This window comes from Neofelis nebulosa, chromosome 2 (assembly GCF_028018385.1).
Source record: "Neofelis nebulosa isolate mNeoNeb1 chromosome 2, mNeoNeb1.pri, whole genome shotgun sequence".
Taxonomy (NCBI): Eukaryota; Metazoa; Chordata; class Mammalia; order Carnivora; family Felidae; genus Neofelis; species Neofelis nebulosa.
This window is the reverse complement of record NC_080783.1, coordinates 210,048,282-210,066,572: the sequence shown is the minus strand read 5'-3', so window position 1 is coordinate 210,066,572 and position 18,291 is coordinate 210,048,282. Positions and strand designations below refer to the sequence as shown.

Sequence of the window (18,291 nt, the reverse complement as noted above, 5' to 3'; positions counted from 1 at the left end):
CCCCTCTGCACTTTCTAGAGTTCTGGGCAGGTGAGGAAACGGAGGCGTCTTCATGGTTTCCAGTGTTTTCGCAGGGCGGGCGGAGCTGGGGCTCAGACACCCGGGTCCTGGCACCCTCTGCCCTTAGGGGGCGCGGTGGGCAGGAGGAGAAGACAGAGTGTCACAGGCCCCCTGAGCTGCCGCTCCTGTCTGGCTCCACAGACCTGGAAGACATGTCAATCATGGTCCTGCGGACCCAAGGCCCCGCCGCCCTCTTCAACGACCACAGACTTATCCTCCACACCTCCAGCTATGATGCCAAGTGGGCCCGGGTCTTCCACACCTGCGGTGAGTTCATGCCCATCCCCCACACCCCCACTGCTGGGGAGGGGGGCCTCAGTTTCCCCACCTTGGGCCGGAGGGCAGCCCCTGCTCTGGCTTCCAGCCTGCCTTGGGGGTCAGATGAAGACAGTCAGGTGTGGGAACTTCAAAGCAGGTCCGCTGGGGTCCCCGGGGAACTGTGGCCCAAGGCCATTTGATTGGATGGATCAATTTAAAAAATGTATTTCAAGCACGTTCAGAAATTTTTATTACCCAAACTTTCAAACATACACAAAAGTAGAGAGAATAGTAATGGACCCCCACAGGCCAACCACTCAGATTCGACAATTACCGCTGTCTTGCCTCTCTCGCTTCATTGATCCTGTTTGCTCAAGTGTTTTGTTTTATTTTATTTTATTATTTTTCATGTTTATTCATTTTTTGAGATAGAGACAGAACGTGAACGGGGGGGGGGGTGGGCAGAGAGAGAGGGAGACACAGAATTGGAAGCAAGCTCCAGGCTCTGAGTTGTTAGCACAGAGCCCAGTGCAGGGCTCGAACCCGTGAACTGTGAGATCATGAGCTGAGCTGAAGTCGGATGCTTAACCGACTGAGCCACCCAGGTGCCCCAATGTTTGTTTTATTTTTGAGAGAGAGAGAGAGAGAGAGACAGACAGAGTATGAGCAGGGGAGGGGAGAGAGAGGGAGACGCAGAATCCAAAGCAGGCTTCGGGCTCTGAGCTGTCAGCATGGAGCCTGAGGCGGGGCTCGAACCCATGAACCGTGAGATCGTGACCTGAGCCGAAGTTAACTGACTGAGCTGCCCAAGCATCCCTATTTGTTTATTTGAGAGAGAGAGAGAGAGCGAGAGAGAGAGAGAGCGAGCAGGAGCAGGGGAGAGGGGCAGAGGGGGGCGGGGGAGAGAGAGAGAGAGAGAGAGAGAGAGAGGAGCAGAGAGAGAGAGAGGGGGAGACACAGAATCTGAAACAGGCTCCAGGCTCCGAGCTGTCAGTGCAGAGCCCGATGCAGGGCTCGAACTCACGGACCACGAGATCATGACCTGAGCCGAAGTCAGACGCTCAACCGACTGAGCCACTCAGGTGCCCCTGCTGAAGTATTTTTTTTTTTTTCAACATTTTTTATTTTATTTTTGGGACAGAGAGAGACAGAGCATGAACGGGGGAGGGGCAGAGAGAGAGGGAGACACAGAATCGGAAACAGGCTCCAGGCTCTGAGCCATCGGCCCAGAGCCTGACGCGGGGCTCGAACTCACGGACCGCGAGATCGTGACCTGGCTGAAGTCGGACGCTTAACCGACTGCGCCACCCAGGCGCCCCTGCTGAAGTATTTTAAAGCCACTCCTAGACACTATGGCTAGTGCCCCTGCATAATTCAGTGTGCGTCTCCCCAAAAAATGACTTTCCAAAAGTGCCCCCCAAAAAATGACTTTCTTCACACAGCCACAATGCTCTTATCACCCGTACGAGCAAGGACATAAAATATCTTTTAAAGATACACACGCATGCAAGTAATAAAATGCTCATTGTTAACAAGATCAAACACTATAGAAGTACATGTGGCTAAAAAAATGAGAGTTCCCTGGGGCGCCTGGGTGACTCAGTAGGTTGAGCTCCCGTCCGACTTCGGCTCAGGTTATGATCTCACTGTTTGTGAGTTCGAGCCCCGCGGCAGGCTCTGTGCGGACAGCTCGGAGCCTGGATCCTGCTTTGGATTCTGTGTCTCCCTCTCTCTCTGCCCCCCTCTCTCCTCTCTCTCTCTCTCTCTCTCTCAAAAATAAATATTAAAATTTTTTAAATAAAAATGAGAGTTCCCTATCCTCACCCCTAAACCTGACTCTTAACACGTGTTCATCGTTAACGATTCACTCTGTGTTCTTCGTCACTTGTCTCTGTGCGTGGCGTGCACGTCTTCAGCTTTCCCAGCGGTTTCTCCCATGGAATCCTATACCCGACACCCCTTTCTGTATTTATCCGGCTCCTCCTCATTCTTGTCCACAGCTGCGTGGTATTCCAAAGCGTGGATGTGCTATAACACATCCAGTGCCCTGAACATCCCGTTGTTCTCATTTTGCAACAGTACAGGCGCCTCGAGGGCACGGGCCTTGCTCCCGGTTTGCTCCTAAGTCTAGAACCATGCCCTGTCGGTGCCGATGAGGTGCCCTGTAAATATTAGTTCAATGACCGGATAAAGAACCAGCGGACGCCCTTGTACGTGTATCTGTACATACAGATTTCCGTCAACTCCTGGCCACGGGGTTGCTCGCTTAGGAGTAGACGGGACTTTGTGAGATGTTGCCAGATCGTCCTGCGGAAGGTCTGAACAGCCATCTCAGAAAGGAACGGCCTCTCCCCGGGCTGTGCCCACCCTGGGTATCAAGCTCCTGTCGCTCCTTTGCCGGCGGGAGGGCAGAGGTGGGGGCTGCGGTCTGGCTTGCGGCTCTTTGGGGAGGTTGGTGCGGCGGCTTCTTCTTGCGCCCCTGGTGCTCTGCGGGCCCACCTGGGAGTCATGGCCATCCCTTCTGTCCCCGCCCAGGTCCCGAGGACTCGTGCGAGGCCTACAGGCACGTGCTGGGCCAGAACAAGGTGTCGTACGAGGTGCCCCACTTCCACGGTGACGAGGAGCACTTCTTCGTGGAGGGGCTCTCCTTCCCTGATGCCAGCTTCACGGGGCTCGTGTCCTTCCACGTCACCCTGCTGGACGACTCCAACGAGGTAGGGGTGGCCAAGGAGGAGGGGGGGGGAACAGGGCTCCGTCCTGGCGGGGAGGGGCTCCGCTGGCATGAAGGGTCCCAGACCTCTTCACCACCCCGCGGTGCCTCTCTAGAAACTAAGAGGTGCCAGCGGCTTGCCCAGGGTCCACGTGGTCCTTGACTCAGCCGGGCCTCTGGATTCCAAGGCCGGCGCTCTTCCCCGTCTGCTCCTCCCCCTCTGCAGGATTTCTCCGAGTCCCCGATCTTCACTGACACCGTGGTGTTCCGTGTGGCGCCCTGGATTATGACGCCCAGCACCCTGCCGCCCCTGGAGGTATACGTGTGCCGGTGAGTGTGTGTGTGTGTGGGGGGGGGGGGGGGGCAGCAGGTGTCCTTCTGACCCCGGAGGCCCCTCTGGTCTCCAGACCTGGCTGTGTCCTGAGCCCCTCTCCCTGGGCTTGTCTGCAGCGTGGGGAACAACACGTGTTTTGTGGACGCCGTGGCGGAGCTGGCCAGGAAGGCTGGCTGCAAGCTGACCATCTGCCCGCAGAACGAGAACCGCAATGACCGCTGGATCCAGGTACCATGGACAGCGTCTTGGAGGTTGAGGCTGGCATGTCCCGAGCGGGGGTGGGAGGAGGTCACTTACGAATTCTTAGAAGGACCTGGGGGCTGTGAGTGTCCTCCCCAGGGCGCTCCTTTTTCTCCTTCTAGACCTAGAGCTCTCTCCTTCTCTCCAGAACTTTCCGGAGACCCAGGCACACCCTGACACTAGATTGAACTCCCATTCGCCCATAGGATGTGGGCTAGGCACGGGGCTGGCCCTGAAGGGGATGGCGGGGGTGTGGGACACACTCCCTGCCCTCAGCAGCCTGGTCCTGTGGTTCCCCACGGGAGGCAGCTCTGTCCCCCTAGGGACATTTGGCAGCATCTGGGCGAATGTGGGGCTGTCACACCCAGGGTGGAGGTGCTACTGTCTTCTAGTGGGTGGAGCTCAGAGATGCTGCTAAGCATCCTGCAGGGAATACACAAGAAAGAATGATCCGGCCTTGAGTGTCAGTTGTGCTGCGGCTGAGAAGCCCTGACGTGGTGAATTATTGCAACAAAGCCCCCGCTCCCGTAGCTGAAGGTGCAGCGGGGATGGGGGTGGGGAGGGGGGCGGGGCAGGGTCGGCCAAGTGCCAGAGGGTTTGGGGGATGGTGGCATCACCTCTGTCTGGGGGATGGATAAAGACCTCCCGGAGGAGGGACATCTGGGCGGGACCGGATGGGCAATGAGTGCTGCCGTTTATCAAGCGCTTATGGGGGGGGGGGGGGTCATGTGTGGTATCCTTTTCACCTTCTCGATACCTCCCTGCTGTCACCCACCTGAGGAGCCCTCGGGGGGCAAATGCCCAGAGCCACAGAGCTGGTAAGGGCCGTGCCGGGGTTCCGCGATGCTGGTCCTCGCAGAGGACCAGCATGTGCAAGGGCCCAGAGAGGGGAGGCACGAGAAAGAATGTCTGGCACTCTTGTGGGCCAGGGCCAAGGTTCTGTGAAGGGAGGCACTGAAGCGGGAGACCCTGAATGCCAAGCTCAGAAGCTTTCGTGGCTGGAGGGTCCTCCAGTGAGGTGGAAGCTCGGGGCAGGAGTCTGGAGCAAGATGGGCTGGGTTTGGAGCCCGGCTGTGCCACTGACTAGCTGTGTGCCCTTGGACAATAATTAGACCTCTCTGGTCCTCGCTTTCCTCATCTGTCACATGGGTAACAATAGTGCCTCTGTGCAGGTGTATGATGAGGATTCCTGGAATTAATATTTATAAGGAGCTTAGAGCAGGGCCAGGTACGTACCAGTGAGCTTCTCAACAGATATAGAGTTCATCGGTGCTGAGCCACCTCTGCCTCCAGGACCAGAGGGCTTAGGATTGAACTGGGTTGAATGTTGAGCGATCTGAGAAGGAGGCAGATCTCTACCTCCTTGGGTCCCCTCAGCCCTGTCCAGCTGCCAGCCCTTCCTTCACGACCACATGTGGAGGCCAGAGGTGCTGGCTGATGTCCAGTGACTTATTTGTCCAAGTCGGGCCACCCTGAGCCCCTCTCTGTGTCCACTCTGCCCCGATCTGGCACAGGGACACCCCCAGGGTCACATCCACCTTCTCATTCATTCCCTCCTGTCTTGCTGTGTGACCGGAGCAAAAGCGTGCCCTCTCTGAGCCTCCAGCCCCTCCTCCAGCCAGCAGGCATCATACACCCCTACCCTCCTCACCCCGAAGGGCAAGGCAGGCCTGAGACGAAGGACCCGCACGAACAGTCTTCTCCAAGGTTCTCGGTGCCAAACGAGCGCAGATTGTCCACACGGCGTCTCTCTCGTTCACAGGACGAGATGGAACTGGGCTATGTTCAGGCGCCACACAAGACCTTCCCAGTGGTCTTTGACTCCCCCAGGAATGGAGAACTACAGGACTTCCCTTACAAAAGGATCCTGGTGAGTGTCCAGGCCGCAGGCTGCTGCCCGTCTCTGAGGGCTGAGGGACATTACCCAAGAGCCACACTGGGGTGTAGGGCGTAGGGTCTAGGGGGCTGCACTGGGAACCACGTTCTTTAGGGACAGGAGTGACCAGAAAAAAATACGAGAGATGCCCAGTTACATTTGAATTTCAGATAAGCAACGAGTAACCTTTTGTACCAAGCGTCGCACGGGACCTAGTTATACTAAAAGTGTGTTTGTTTATCGGAAATTCAAATGTAACTGGGCATCCCGTATTTTCATTTCCTAAATCCGGCGGCCCTAGGTAAGGGGGTGGGGGGCGGGCAGTGCCGTCGTTAAGAACACAGGCTCTACAATCAGAACAACCCGGCTCGGTCACTCATATGCATGTGACTTTTCATGAGTCACCTCCCCGCGCTGAGTCTCAGTTTCCTCATCAGCAAAAATGATCTTATAGCCCTGGCCTCACAGGTTTCCCAACATAGGACCCTGCGCGTGTGTGAAATATTGAACAGCTCAGGGGGCGCCTGGGCGGCTCCGTCGGTTGAGCGTCCGACTTCGGCCCAGGTCATGATCTCGCAGTTCGTGAGTTCAAGCCCCGTGTTGGGCTCCGTGCTGACAGCTCAGAGCCTGGAGCCTGCTTCCGATTCTGTGTCTCCCTCTCCCTCTGTCCCTCCCCAGCTCATGCTCTGTCTCTCTAGCTCTCAAAAATAAAAACATTAACAAAATATATTGAATAGGTCAGACTGAGTCTTAGACTCAGTATTTCCATCTGAAGAATGGGCAGCCACTTCCTGCCCCATCCTCAAGGAGCTCAGAGCCCAGCAAGGTGGTTCAAGCTCTTTCTGGTGACCCCCACCGCTGGCCTGACTCCGTTCCCCTCGCCAGGGTCCAGATTTCGGCTATGTGACACGAGAACCACAAGACAGCTCTGTGAGTGGCCTGGACTCCTTCGGGAACCTGGAGGTCAGCCCCCCAGTGGTGGCCAATGGGAAAGAGTACCCCCTGGGGCGGATCCTCATCGGGGGCAACCTGCCTGGGTGAGAGAGGAGCAGGGAGAGGTGTTCCTGGGGCGGAGGGCGGCGACGGTGGCTGGGGTGGAGAGGGACCATTCTGTTCCTGGGAGAGAACCAGAATGGAAAGATAAAATTCTCGTTCTAGATGTGGGATGGTGGTACAGCAGGCTGTTCACCAGACACTGTCCACGCTTCACCCTGGGGAGTTTGAAAAGGCCAAACTGGGCATAGACCGAAGAGACCATTCAGTCCAGCCTTGACCTGGTGCAGGCCGCACAAAATGCACAGTTAGGACGTAACTTAGGTCTTCTGATTCTGAAAATAGACGATACCACTAATACAATCTATTAACAGTTATGGAGGAAGAAGCCTCAAGTCTCAACAGTCCTGGGGAAATTCTATTTCAAGAGCTTGTTCATACTATGATGTAAATGACTACTATCAGGTATTTTCGTGAGAACAGGAGAAGGAAGGAAACAGGACATGGAAAATGAGATGTCCAAAATAAAAAAGCAAGAAAAGAAAAGAAAATGAGATGTCATACCACACACACACACACACACACACACACACACACACACACACACACAGAATAACAGATTATTTGTTGTTCAACATGTGACAGAGATACGGATGTGAAAGAAAAGGAATGATGTGGTAATGGTTATTGGCTGTGGCATTGACCAAGACATCGGGCCAACCAAATTCAACGAAGCAGTTAGGACAGACTTGAGGTCAAATAACAGGTGAGGCAAGAGGCTTTGGAGGGGACTAACTGTCCTCAGCACGGGATCCCACGGAAAGAGGAAGTTTGGGCCATGCCAGTAGGTACTTCTGCAGAAGGACAAACGAAGAACGGGGTTTACATTCGTGAGCATAAGGGGCTGGGGCTGTGAGGCCTCTTGGGGTGACCTTGTCCACCTCTCTTCGCACTGATGTGCAGGAAGGTGAGGCCCCAGCAAGAGAGACCCAAGTTAAACTCAAAGAAGAGCCGCCTGGCCACAGGGCACGGGGTAGGGTTGAGTATCAGGCTCTTGGAGAACGTGAGCGTGGGTCTGAGGGCGGCTCGGAGCATGTGCCTGGATGGCAAGACCTGGTGGGTCACCCGCCGGGTGACTGGGACCGAGCTGTCCTGCCCCTGCACAAGAGCTCACCCCGAGCAGAATTGAAAGAATACGTGCTTGTTGTCTTTCCTGCTTACAAAACGGTACGTGTCTTTTTGTTTAAAACAACAATCAGACCTTGCGGGCCACCTGGGTGGCTCAGTTGGCTAAACGTCCGGCTCTTGCCTCCGGCTCAGGTCATGATCTTACGGTTCATGAGTTCGAGCCCCCGCGTCGGGCTCTGTGTCGGCAGCGTGGTCTGCTCGGGACTCTCTCTCTCTCTCTCCGCCCCTCCCCTGCACTCTCTCTCTCTCTCTCTCTCTCTCTCTCTCAAAATAAATACAATTTTAAAAGCTCAGATATTGCAGAAACCTTGAACTCTTTCATTCCATTTCTGCATAGACTTTTTAAAGTGAAACAACTCTTTTTAACCCCTCGGGCCGCAGGTCCAGTGGCCGCCGGGTCACGCAGGTGGTGAGGGACTTCCTCCACGCGCAGAGGGTGCAGCCCCCAGTGGAGCTCTTTGTGGACTGGTTGGCCGTGGGCCACGTGGATGAGTTTCTGAGCTTTGTCCCTGCCCCCGACGGGAAGGTAAGGAGCGGGGTTACCGGCCTGTTCCCGGGTGTCTGAGTCAAAGGATGAGCTCCAGGAGGCCAGGGGAGCTCAGGCGCGTCTGCCCTCTCCACACAGGGCTTCCGGATGCTCCTGGCCAGTCCTGGCGCCTGCTTCAAGCTCTTCCAGGAGAAGCAGAAGTGGGGCCACGGCAGGGCCCTCCTGTTCAAAGGGGTTGTCGGTAAGCACCAGGGCCGTGTCCCTCAGCCCAGCCTTCCTGCCCCCTCACCTAAAGCAGGACACGTCATCGGGCTTGAGAGAGGGATGGAAAATTCTAGAGCAGGGCCGTCCCCTAAAACTCAAGAGCCTCACTGCCACCGCGCGCCTTGCCCCACCAGCCCCCACTGCCCAGGGCTGGGGCGGAGATGTGGCCAGCTTCGTGGGTGCGTGACCGGTGTCACCGGACAGGGCCCTCCCCGCAGAAGGTTTAATGCTCTGCTCTCACTCTCTTGAAATTCTTAATAATCTGTGCCTTGTGTGTGAATCCTCCTGCTGCCTCCCAGGGATGAGATCCCTCTGTACCCACCCTCGCTCCCCGGAGCCCCGGCCTACCGGGCCTCCCCCTCCCTGCCCCTGCCCACTGATGGCTGCAGCAGGAGCCCGGGAGTGGGCAGGCCTGGATGCACACACCCCTTGGCATCTGGGAGGGGGGTGCTGGCATTAACTGTCCCTGTCCTGGACTAGCAGTGCCACAGGGGATGTGGTGGGCAGCTTGGAAGGGTGAGCCTCCTGTCCACCGCGCAGAGGCTGCCCTGGCCCTTGGAGAGCACCTGTTGGCCATGGCTCGGGATGGTGGGCCTGTGGGAAGGGAAGCTGTCTGGCTCCGTCTGTGGCTTACGGGCTGGGATGTGTGGCAGCACGTGTGAAGTTCCAGGTGGGGCTCCCAGTGCTGCCGCGAGGGTCCGTGCCCACCACGCGGGCGTCCCATAGCCGAGGGAGCGCCACATCCGATAGCAAGTGAAAAACCAACACGCGGGGCGCCTGGGTGGCTCCGCTGGTGGAGCGTCCGACTTCGGCTCGGGTCACGATCTCGCGGTTCGTGGGTTCGAGCCCCGCGACGGGCTCTGTGCTGACAGCTCGGAGCCTGGAGCCCGCTTCGGATTCTGTGTCTCCCTCTCTGCTCCTCCCCTGCTCATATTCTGTCTCTCTCTCAAAAGTAAATAAAGATTAAAAAAAAAATTAAAAAAAAACAAAACACCCCACCTGCTAGGGCAGGAGGGAGACCGTGGAGGAAAGCCAAAGTTATATTTTAGTACTTTTGGTGATACTTTTTTTCCTCTGCTCTTTGAGCAAAGGGCCCCGCATTTGCATTTTGCTTAGAAGGAGCTCTGAGAGAGCTTGCTGGCGTGGGCCACAGTGGATGGGCAAGCTTGTTGGCTCAAATTCCTTTCCCCACCAAGACCGCGTGGCTCCTAGAAGGGCCTTCCTCTCTGACAGGGTCCCTGGGGGTCTCGGGGCAAAAACCTTTGGCTGGGGGGCAGGGGTGGATCATAGATTTTCTTGGCCTCGTAGGTGGTAAATGATATCCTGGGCCAAACCTACCTCCGAGAGAAAAGCTTCTGCAGAACTCAGAAGCGCTCAGGTAGAACTTTCCAGTCCCTTTCTTTGCATTTTAAGATCCTCATCCCCTTCCCGCCATCACCCCGGAGCCCCAGCCGTAAGACGAAAGAAATAATCTTCCCCGCCCCGTTGTTCCCATAGGGACCATGGTTAATGCCTCTGAGCCCAAACCTTAAAAAGCCTCAAATCCAGGTGTTATGTACCGGGTGGAGGCAAGACCATGTTTATCTTTCCTGGAAGGACCACACTGACCGTGAACGAGACCCAGGAACGGGCCGAGCGGTTACTCCAGCCGCCCAGCTAGGAAGGAGACGGCAGCCGTTCACAGCCGTCAGGCCACCCGCAGCCACCGTGCTGCCCCATCCTGTGGAGCAGTGGCTGTGGAGGCCCAGCACAGCTCGTCAGTCACCCCCTCCCCCGTGTGCCACGCCCCAGGCCACGCTCCATGCCCTTTCCCCTGCTGACCTCACAGATTACTGTCCCCTCCCGCTACATACCCAAGAACATGGGGAAGTCGGGGAAGTCACTGGCCCAGGGGGCTCAGCAAGAACGCGACGGAGCTGGGACCGGACCCCAGCTGGCTGACCCCAAGCTGGGCCTCCGGGAAGCCCCTTTGCCGGGCGGTCGCCTTGTGGAGGGCAGGGACAGGGTCCAGTGGTGTCCATCGGGGCTGGCACTGATGGGCAGGTGGGTGACCGGCCCCACTACCGCCCCTCGGCGAAAGGAGTCGCCACCCAGTGCCCTGGAGCAAGTGCACGGTGCTGTGGTCGCCTGTCCCTCCCACCCCTCCCACGCCCAGGCTCGCACAGTGGCCAGGCTGAGCTCTGCTGGGTGGTGCCTACCCAGTGTCCAGAAAGACCAGAGAGCTGGTCTCACAAGACCAGTAGCTGTGAACTTGGCCTCTGCCCAGCCGCCTCCCAGAGCAGGTGACCCTCACTGCTGGCACTGTTCCTGCCCCTCGTCTAGTGTCGGTCTCTCCCTCACAGGTGACAAGCAGATCAACACCGTCTCCATCAACCAGGTCCTCTCCAATGCAAACCTCATCAGCTACAACAAGTTTGTGCAGGTACAGGGCCAAGGGCTGTGAGCGGAAGGTGGGCGTGGCTGTGGACAGCAATGGGGACAGAGTCTGAGGCTTGGGGTCTGTGAAAGCCCAGGCTGGAACTGGCCCAGACAGAGGGGCTCCAATCCCTCCTCTGCCCCTGGAGAAATGAAGGGTAAGCTGTGTGCATGTGGGAAGGACGTGCATTCAGGCAGAGGGAACAGCCCACACGATGGCCTTGAGGTAGAATGCAGGGGCATGGACTGTCTGGGGACAAGCCAGGGGGTTGTGGAGTGAGGGGAGGCTGGGTCATCAAGTGATGGAGGGGACCACAAGGACTTTGGCTATGGCTCAGAGATATGAGGCCGCCAGGGGATTTGGGCAGAGGAAGGACTCGATCTGATTTATGCTTTGAAAGAATCTCTCCGCTGCTGTGTTGACAATATAGCAATATTTCATAGCAGGGGTGGGTGGGGTGACATCAGATCCCGGCAGGAAATGCTTCAAGCTGGATAACGGTGGAACAGCTTTACCAAGGGAATATTTACAAAGGCACAGGCAGGATTGGAGGAAGTCAGTAAGGGACTGTGCAGTGTCCCCAGGCTAAGGGGAGGGGAGCTGTGGTGACACCTAGACCTGAAGGAATTAGTTGGGGGGGGGGTACTGGAACTGGGATGGGATGGGTCACCATGAAAAGAGGGCTGTGAGACAGGAGCTGTGACCGTCCTGGCCAGCCTGCAGTGACCTGGCAGTGAGGTAGGTGCAGGAGCAAATATCCCAACTGCACTCTATCACCCCCACCTCCTGTCAGTGCCCCATTGGCCAAATCTGACCAGAAGCCAGAGGGCATGGGAGCCCCTGATTGCCAAGGACCAGCCTCCCAAGGCACAGAGCAGGGGAGAAGGGTACGTAGGGGTTCCGGAAGGACAAACAGAATACCCACGCACTCTCTTCTAAGAAGCAAATGCCAAGACGGGGTTCAACATGCAGAGATCCTTTTAGGGACAGTGCCTGTCCCCGAGAAAGAGGAAGGGAGCTGGAGGGACCTGGGAGAGCAGACCCTGAGTGTGGGGGGGGGGGGGGCGGGGGGGAGGAAGGCTGAGGGGGGCATCCTGTACTGCCGTGCAGTCTCAGACAAGTTTAGCAAAGCCGTGGAGGTTTCCCCAAGCTGCTGTTGGCCAGCAGAGGAGTCCCCTGTCTCCCAGAAATAGGTTTGCCTTAGTGTCCTTGTTGTACTCGCCATTGGCTGTTAGCAACTGGAGGGAGGTGTGGCCTCGGGCGGGAACAAAGGAAGGGTTTCAGAGGGGCAGCAAGGCCCTTGGTCAAGTCTACTAATGCAGCTGGAGGTCATTATGATGGTTGCTACGCGGCCCCAAAGCAGATGCAGCAAGGAGACCAATTAGGAAGCCAGGCAGTGGTTGGGGTGGCTGTCACCAGGTGGATGCAGTGGAGGGGATGTGAAGAGGTCACACTGGGGATAGATTCTAGAGGTGGAGCCCGTGGCACCTGTTGAAGATGGGTGTGAATGGAGGGGAAAGGAGTCACTGGCACGACAGCAAGGCTTCTGGCACAAGCAGCTGGCTGCAATGACAGAGCTGAAGGACCCCGGGGTGGGGGGGGGCGGCGCCTGGAGGGAGGAGTAGAAATGAAGAGTTTGTCTTTGGACGCGTTCTATCTGATGTGCCAATTAGACATCCAGGCGAAGATGCCAAGTGGTGGTTGTATGTGTAAATCTGAGTTCCGGAAAGAGAACTCTAGAGAGCTCTAGAGAGTGGCTGGGACACAGACATTTGGGAGTTGTCTGTGTCTAGATGGTACTTTCAAGCATGAGGTTGAAGGAGAGCCCCTAAAGCGTGAAAGATCTAGAGAAGGGAAGAGGGCCAAAGATGGAACACTCTGGAAAACTCTGGAGCTGGCCCAGCGAGTCGGCTGGGACTGTGAGGGGTGGGACCCAAGGACAGGTACGTTTTGTGTGGAGAGCTGCTCTACGGGCAACTGGGAAGCCTGTCTCCTTAACCAGACATGACCTCTTGGGTTCCCCCCGACGCACGCTGGCAAGGTCTCTCCAACTCTACCCACCCCCCTTAGAGCTGCATCGACTGGAACCGGGAGGTACTCAAGCGGGAGCTGGGCCTGACCGAGCAGGACATCATCGACATCCCTCAGCTCTTCAAGATTGAGAGGAGAAAGGCAGTGGCCTTCTTCCCTGACTTGGTGAGGCCCCTGTTCATGACTTAAATCTGTTTCATCAGATTAGGCTCCACGCTTCTGCTCCCCAGAGGGGCAAGACATTTGGTTGCTGCCGTGTTTGGGATTACGGTGACTGATGGGGTTGGCAGAGAGAATCAGGGGTCCCATGATGGGCCCCAGGAGGGCTCTAGTTGGCTGACTGTCCTGGCCACTATGGAATGTTCATTGGCGAAGCCCTTTGTTCAGGGGCCATCAGGGAAGGGCCCTTCACTTCCCCCAGGGACCTACATGATATTTGTGGAGTGAACCAATGATCGCATGAGGTCGTGTGTGCCCCACAGTGCAGGTCAGCTGAAAGCTCAGATGTCCCTTGTGTTCTCTCTCTGAGCCCGCAGCTGTACCCCCATCCCCCATATATTTAGGGTACACTGTTAGAGACACAGAAACGATTAAGTCTGCTTGCTGCTTTCAAGGAGGGAGTCTGATCTAGTGAGAGAGAAACTCTCTCCACCTCTCTTAGGGCATATCCCAATGATGTCTTTTGTATAATAAAACCAAGTTGCAGTTGAGAGGTGGGACAAAGCACTTCCAGCCTGAGAGGTAGGACTGGCAATCCAAGAAGGCTTCGTGGAAGCAGTGGTCTTCCGTTGAGTCCTGAGGGCTTTGCCTCTGGACTAGGTAGACTGCTGGGGCCCCACCCCATGTGTCCTGATTGAGCAGGTCCGAGGCAGGGCCTGAGACACTGCTGCTCCTCTAACCAGCACCCAGGTGGCGCTCAGGCTGCTCTCCGGGGACCACACTTTGAGTAGCGTGGCTGTAGATGACCCAGCTCCCCTCCCCTCCCCTCCTGTCACTCCCCTCCTCCAGTCCCCATCCACCTCCACCACCCCCCCCCCCCACAGAGGAACTCAGCTCACCTATCATCAGGGCCTCGCTGGGGTCCTGTCCACACCACCCTTGCTTCATCTCCCCCATCTCCCTTCCCCTTTCTGGCTGACCTTTCGCCCTCCTCGATTTCCCCATTTGCAAAACTCAGTTTTCCCTCCTTTCATGTTTAAGGCAGGCTTGCAATTATGCAAGTGCCTCTGGTGCTTGCAAGACACGGGGCCACGGGAGCCGGCTTCGGCCAGAGCAGGAGGTCTAATGCAAGGATGCCATGAAAGCTGAGGGCAGGGATGGCTGCAGTGGCGGCTTCAGGAGGGCCTGGGACCATCTCTCATCTCTGCGTCTCCATCATCCGCTCCCTCCCCCTTCCCTTGCCCCAGTTTGGCTTCCTTTGCTTCTCTGTTCCTGGGGAGGAATATAAACATACACAGAGATACAGAGGTAGGCAGAGATCTACCCAGCCGGCCCACTCGGGTCATCTTCAAACACGAGAGAGAGAGAGAGAGAGAGAGAGAGAGAGAATCTGATTGGTCCAGCGTGGGTCAGATGTCTGCCCTGGTCCAATCAGCTCCAACGTAGGAAGCTGGGCTTCTGCGGTACAAACATGGCCGCGGCCACGATCCACCAGTGAAGAGGGCGGTCGCTGGGGAAATAAGCTGTCCCTGGGAGCTCAGCGGTTGCTCTCTTGGCAACGCACAGCTGGCCAGAGTTCTCCCCCACCGCGGTGCCTCTCCCCTGCGTGCAAGAGTGAGGAGCTGTTTCCAGGGTCGCCTGGAAGACAGACGCAGGTCCGGCCAGGTATGGTGCAGGTGTTGACGTGGAGCCGATGAAGAAGTGTCGCCCCTGACCCGGGACCCCTGTTCTTCGCAGGTGAACATGTTGGTGCTGGGGAAGCACCTGGGCATCCCCAAGCCCTTCGGGCCCATCATCAACGGCCGCTGCTGCCTGGAGGAGAAGGTGCGGTCCCTGCTGGAGCCTTTGGGCCTCCACTGCACCTTCATCGACGACTTCACCCCGTACCACATGCTGCACGGGGAGGTGCACTGCGGCACCAACGTGCGCCGGCAGCCCTTCTCCTTCAAGTGGTGGAACATGGTGCCCTGAGCCCATCCCCCCCGCCCATTGTCGTCTCCCCCTGGGGTGGGACATCGGGGGGCCCTGAACAATAAGCGTCAAGAGACCCCAAGGTTCCAGATAGCACGCCGAGGGTGACTGTCTCTCTCGGAAGCCTTTTCCCTAGAAGTGTTGCAACCCATTTGGTTTTCAGGCTTGATTCTTGTTGGCCTCTCAAGAAGAAAGTCCTCATTTCTTGAAAGCCTCTCATGTGGATCAACAAGACCCATGGGGACTCCTCCAAACTTACCCCTTCTCACCCCCAAATCCTCTGTTTGAGATCTCATGCACTTTGGGGTCTAGAAACATCCATGCATCTCATCTGCCATCTTGGCCTGCGTGTCCTAATGGAGGAAGGACCCACACTTCTGCTTTGGTGTGATTGCCTCTCACCCTGCAGGGAGCAGCCCTAACGTTAGATCCCTCCACGCAGGAGAGAGTCTACCCATAGCTTCCCCCAGAGGGAAGGAGGTGGGGCCCATTTGGATCAAGGTGGGACCATCCGTCTACCTGCCAAGCTTCTGACCAGACGTTGAACTCCACACCCCACGCAGTGCCCGGCATGAGCTTTCACATAGTTGGTCCTTTCCAGATGTGTCTTGAAGAAATGAATGTTGGCCCTTAGCCTTATCATTGCCCCATCATCTGAATCCAGAAATCTGGCTTTGTGCAAAAACCTCCTGGAATTTCTTGGAGGTGATAGTATGAGTTGGCGGCACTTGGCTGGCTCAGTCGGTGGAGTGTGCCGGGGTTGTGGGTTTGAGCCCCACATAGGGTGTAAAGATTACTTAGAAATAAATTTTAAAAGAGAAAGTGTGTTGGGAATTCCCGGAGATGGGGAAGCCTGCACGTGCAAGGGTGAGAGATGTCCTCCACGATGCATAGGCTGCTTCCTTGGCCCTGCACCTTGTTCTGCAGGAGGGGAGACCTCTGGTAGAATAGGTCCTAGGCTTTCTGTTGCCCTCTGGTCAACGTTTCCATGTCCTGCTGTGCCTCAGGAGAGGGAGCCCAAAGGGGCAGATCCACCAACATAGCTCACAGCGGGACACTCTGGGAATGCACGGCTCTGAGTGCGAGGGGAGGGGCGAGGGGTGGGAGGTTTTCTCCAGATGTGTGCCAGTTACACGTGTGTCCCATATGGGCCCAGCTGGGTTTCTACCAGTGGCTAATAAATCTGCAGCAACACGAATGGTTTGAGTCCAATTTGGGTCCTTCTTTGGGATTAGAACCTGTCGGTAAGAACAGAGAAGTTGCTTGCAGCCGAAGCGTTTGCTTGCCTGGCCCCTGCAGAATTTGGGGCTACCAGGCCCAAAGTTTGGTAAGTCGGTGAGTTTGCTCCGTCTTGGCCACAGGATGAGTTAGGGCTGCCACGGGCAGTGATCCAGCCACATACATGCAAGCCCAGGGGTCAAGTGCTAGGCTGCCGGGGCCAAGCGAGTGCGGCAGGGCAAGGGTCTGGGCTGTGGCCGGAAGGTTGCGTTGTGAGTGTGGCAATGGGGGAAGCCGAGGTGTGTGCCCTTACCAGCATCCTTCCTGCCCCACAAAAGGCCAGGTGGACTTGTTCTGGAGCCCCAGGAAATCACTCCCTCTGCTCAGCACCCTTCCAACCGCCCCCCCCCCCCCCCCGCAAGGTGCAGAACAGAAACACACCCAGGCTGGCCCCAGGGCTGGGTTGCTTCTGGGTGGTTAGAGAAGGTACTCAGCCTCCCCCTCCAAGCCCCCTCCTCGCCACGATTTACTTAGAATCTCTTGAACAGACTCCCAATGCCCCTGTGTGGCCAGATTTTTATCAGAATAAGCCCACCTCCAAGGGAAGCTGGCACAGATTCAGCTGAGAAAATCCTGTTTTGTGAAAGGTGGAGAATGTGGCTTTTCTAGAAGGCAAGTGCTTAGAATTGGGAGAACTGGGGTGAGTTTGCAAGCAGGCTTTTCTCATCACCCACCCTCCCCCCCCCCCCCCCCGCCCATTGCCAGATGCCCTCAGGTTGGACACAAGACAAAGTCCTGGATGTGGACATCTTCGGGGGGTGGAGGCATGATTCTAATGCCTACCACGGCCAGCTAGCCACCACCCCCCTCCCCAACTGGGCTTTCTGGACTCTGTGAGCTGGGCCACACATGTCCCCTCTGAAATCCAGGTCGGCTGCTTCATGAGAGTCACGGGGTCAGCAGGAGAAAGATGTTACCTGTGGACCCTCCCTTCAGGGCTGGTGCTCAGTCCTGGACCATTGGGGGCACTAGGCTGAGACCCGGGATCCCCTGAGTTCAGGCTGGTGGTTCCTAAGAGCACCAGTGGTTGCTTCATCCAGCCTGAGGACCAGCCCCCGCCTCCCGCCCCAGACAGCTGCCTGTGCTGCACTGCGTGTTCCCTTCCAGGGCCTGGAAACCCCCAGGAGGATGGGGCCCCCGGGCCATTTCCCCCAGAACACGCTATGTTTTCTCCGACACAGAGGTTAGCCTTGACCCTGGGAAGGTCAGGTTGGGTGCTCTAAGGCAGGCTGAAGGCTGCTAGGTTGGGTCAGTTATTTATACCCCAGCAAAAGTCTTCCCAGCACCCTTCTGTATCCCTCATCCCTTCACTCAAAATCTATTCAGGGAGGATCTACTGTTTGCCAGGCAAAATCTCCAACCTCGGGAGTTCACATCTAGGGAGGCAGCAAGTAAGGAGACAGAGATCACTAGAAATGATGGCGAGTGCCATGCAGCGGAGCATGAGGAGCAGAGAAGCAAGGCAGGGGCTGCTTTTGCAAGGTGACAGACTCCTCCCAGCAGAGGAGCTATTTGGGCTGAGGCTGAAGAATGTCACGGACCACGGCCAGCGAGGGAACAAGCTTCCGGGCGTGGGGACAGGATGAAGCCCGGAGGTAGGGAAGGGAGGGGAGCGTCCGTGGCATAGCAGGACCAAAAGAAGACCAGGACGGGGTAAGGGTATGGAGTGGAGTGAGTGGGGACGAGGCCCGTTTTCCCAGAGCCCATCTCAAAGCACACTGCCCCTCCCCCCACCCCAGGGTCTAGACCTGGGGGTAGACAGGATGGGGGAAGAGTGTGTCCAGATGCTCTGCCCACGCACCCCAGCCCTCGAGCGAAGCAGCGTGGGGCAGCGGAAAGGCCAAGTGCCTCGGAGTCGGACGATCTGACGCTGAACTTGGCACTTCTCGGCTCTGAACCTCTCGGAGTCTGTTTTCTTCTCTGTAAAATGGGGGTCATGATTGTGCCCGCCTCAGAGAGTTCACACGTGGTTTCAGTAAGACGCTCGGCAGCACACCTCCTGGCACATAGTAAGTGCTCAATAAAT

The 18,291-nt window shown here is 56.9% G+C and overlaps 1 protein-coding gene across 2 annotated transcripts in view; it reads left to right on the top strand.

Annotated features, from left to right (window-relative positions):
• Nucleotides 1-16,185, top strand: part of PADI3 (peptidyl arginine deiminase 3) — a 31,695-nt gene extending 15,510 nt beyond the window's left edge. For both annotated transcript variants that reach the window (XM_058718922.1, XM_058718923.1), the window contains 11 exons: nt 202-327; nt 2,854-3,032; nt 3,255-3,358; nt 3,479-3,590; nt 5,365-5,472; nt 6,364-6,515; nt 8,041-8,185; nt 8,285-8,387; nt 10,753-10,832; nt 12,897-13,022; nt 14,754-16,185. In XM_058718922.1, coding sequence (XP_058574905.1) covers nt 202-327; nt 2,854-3,032; nt 3,255-3,358; nt 3,479-3,590; nt 5,365-5,472; nt 6,364-6,515; nt 8,041-8,185; nt 8,285-8,387; nt 10,753-10,832; nt 12,897-13,022; nt 14,754-14,987 — 1,469 coding nt within the window. In that variant the 3' untranslated portion in view covers nt 14,988-16,185. The remainder of the gene's footprint in view (nt 1-201; nt 328-2,853; nt 3,033-3,254; nt 3,359-3,478; nt 3,591-5,364; nt 5,473-6,363; nt 6,516-8,040; nt 8,186-8,284; nt 8,388-10,752; nt 10,833-12,896; nt 13,023-14,753) is intronic.
• The last annotated feature ends 2,106 nt before the right edge of the window (nt 16,186-18,291 follow it).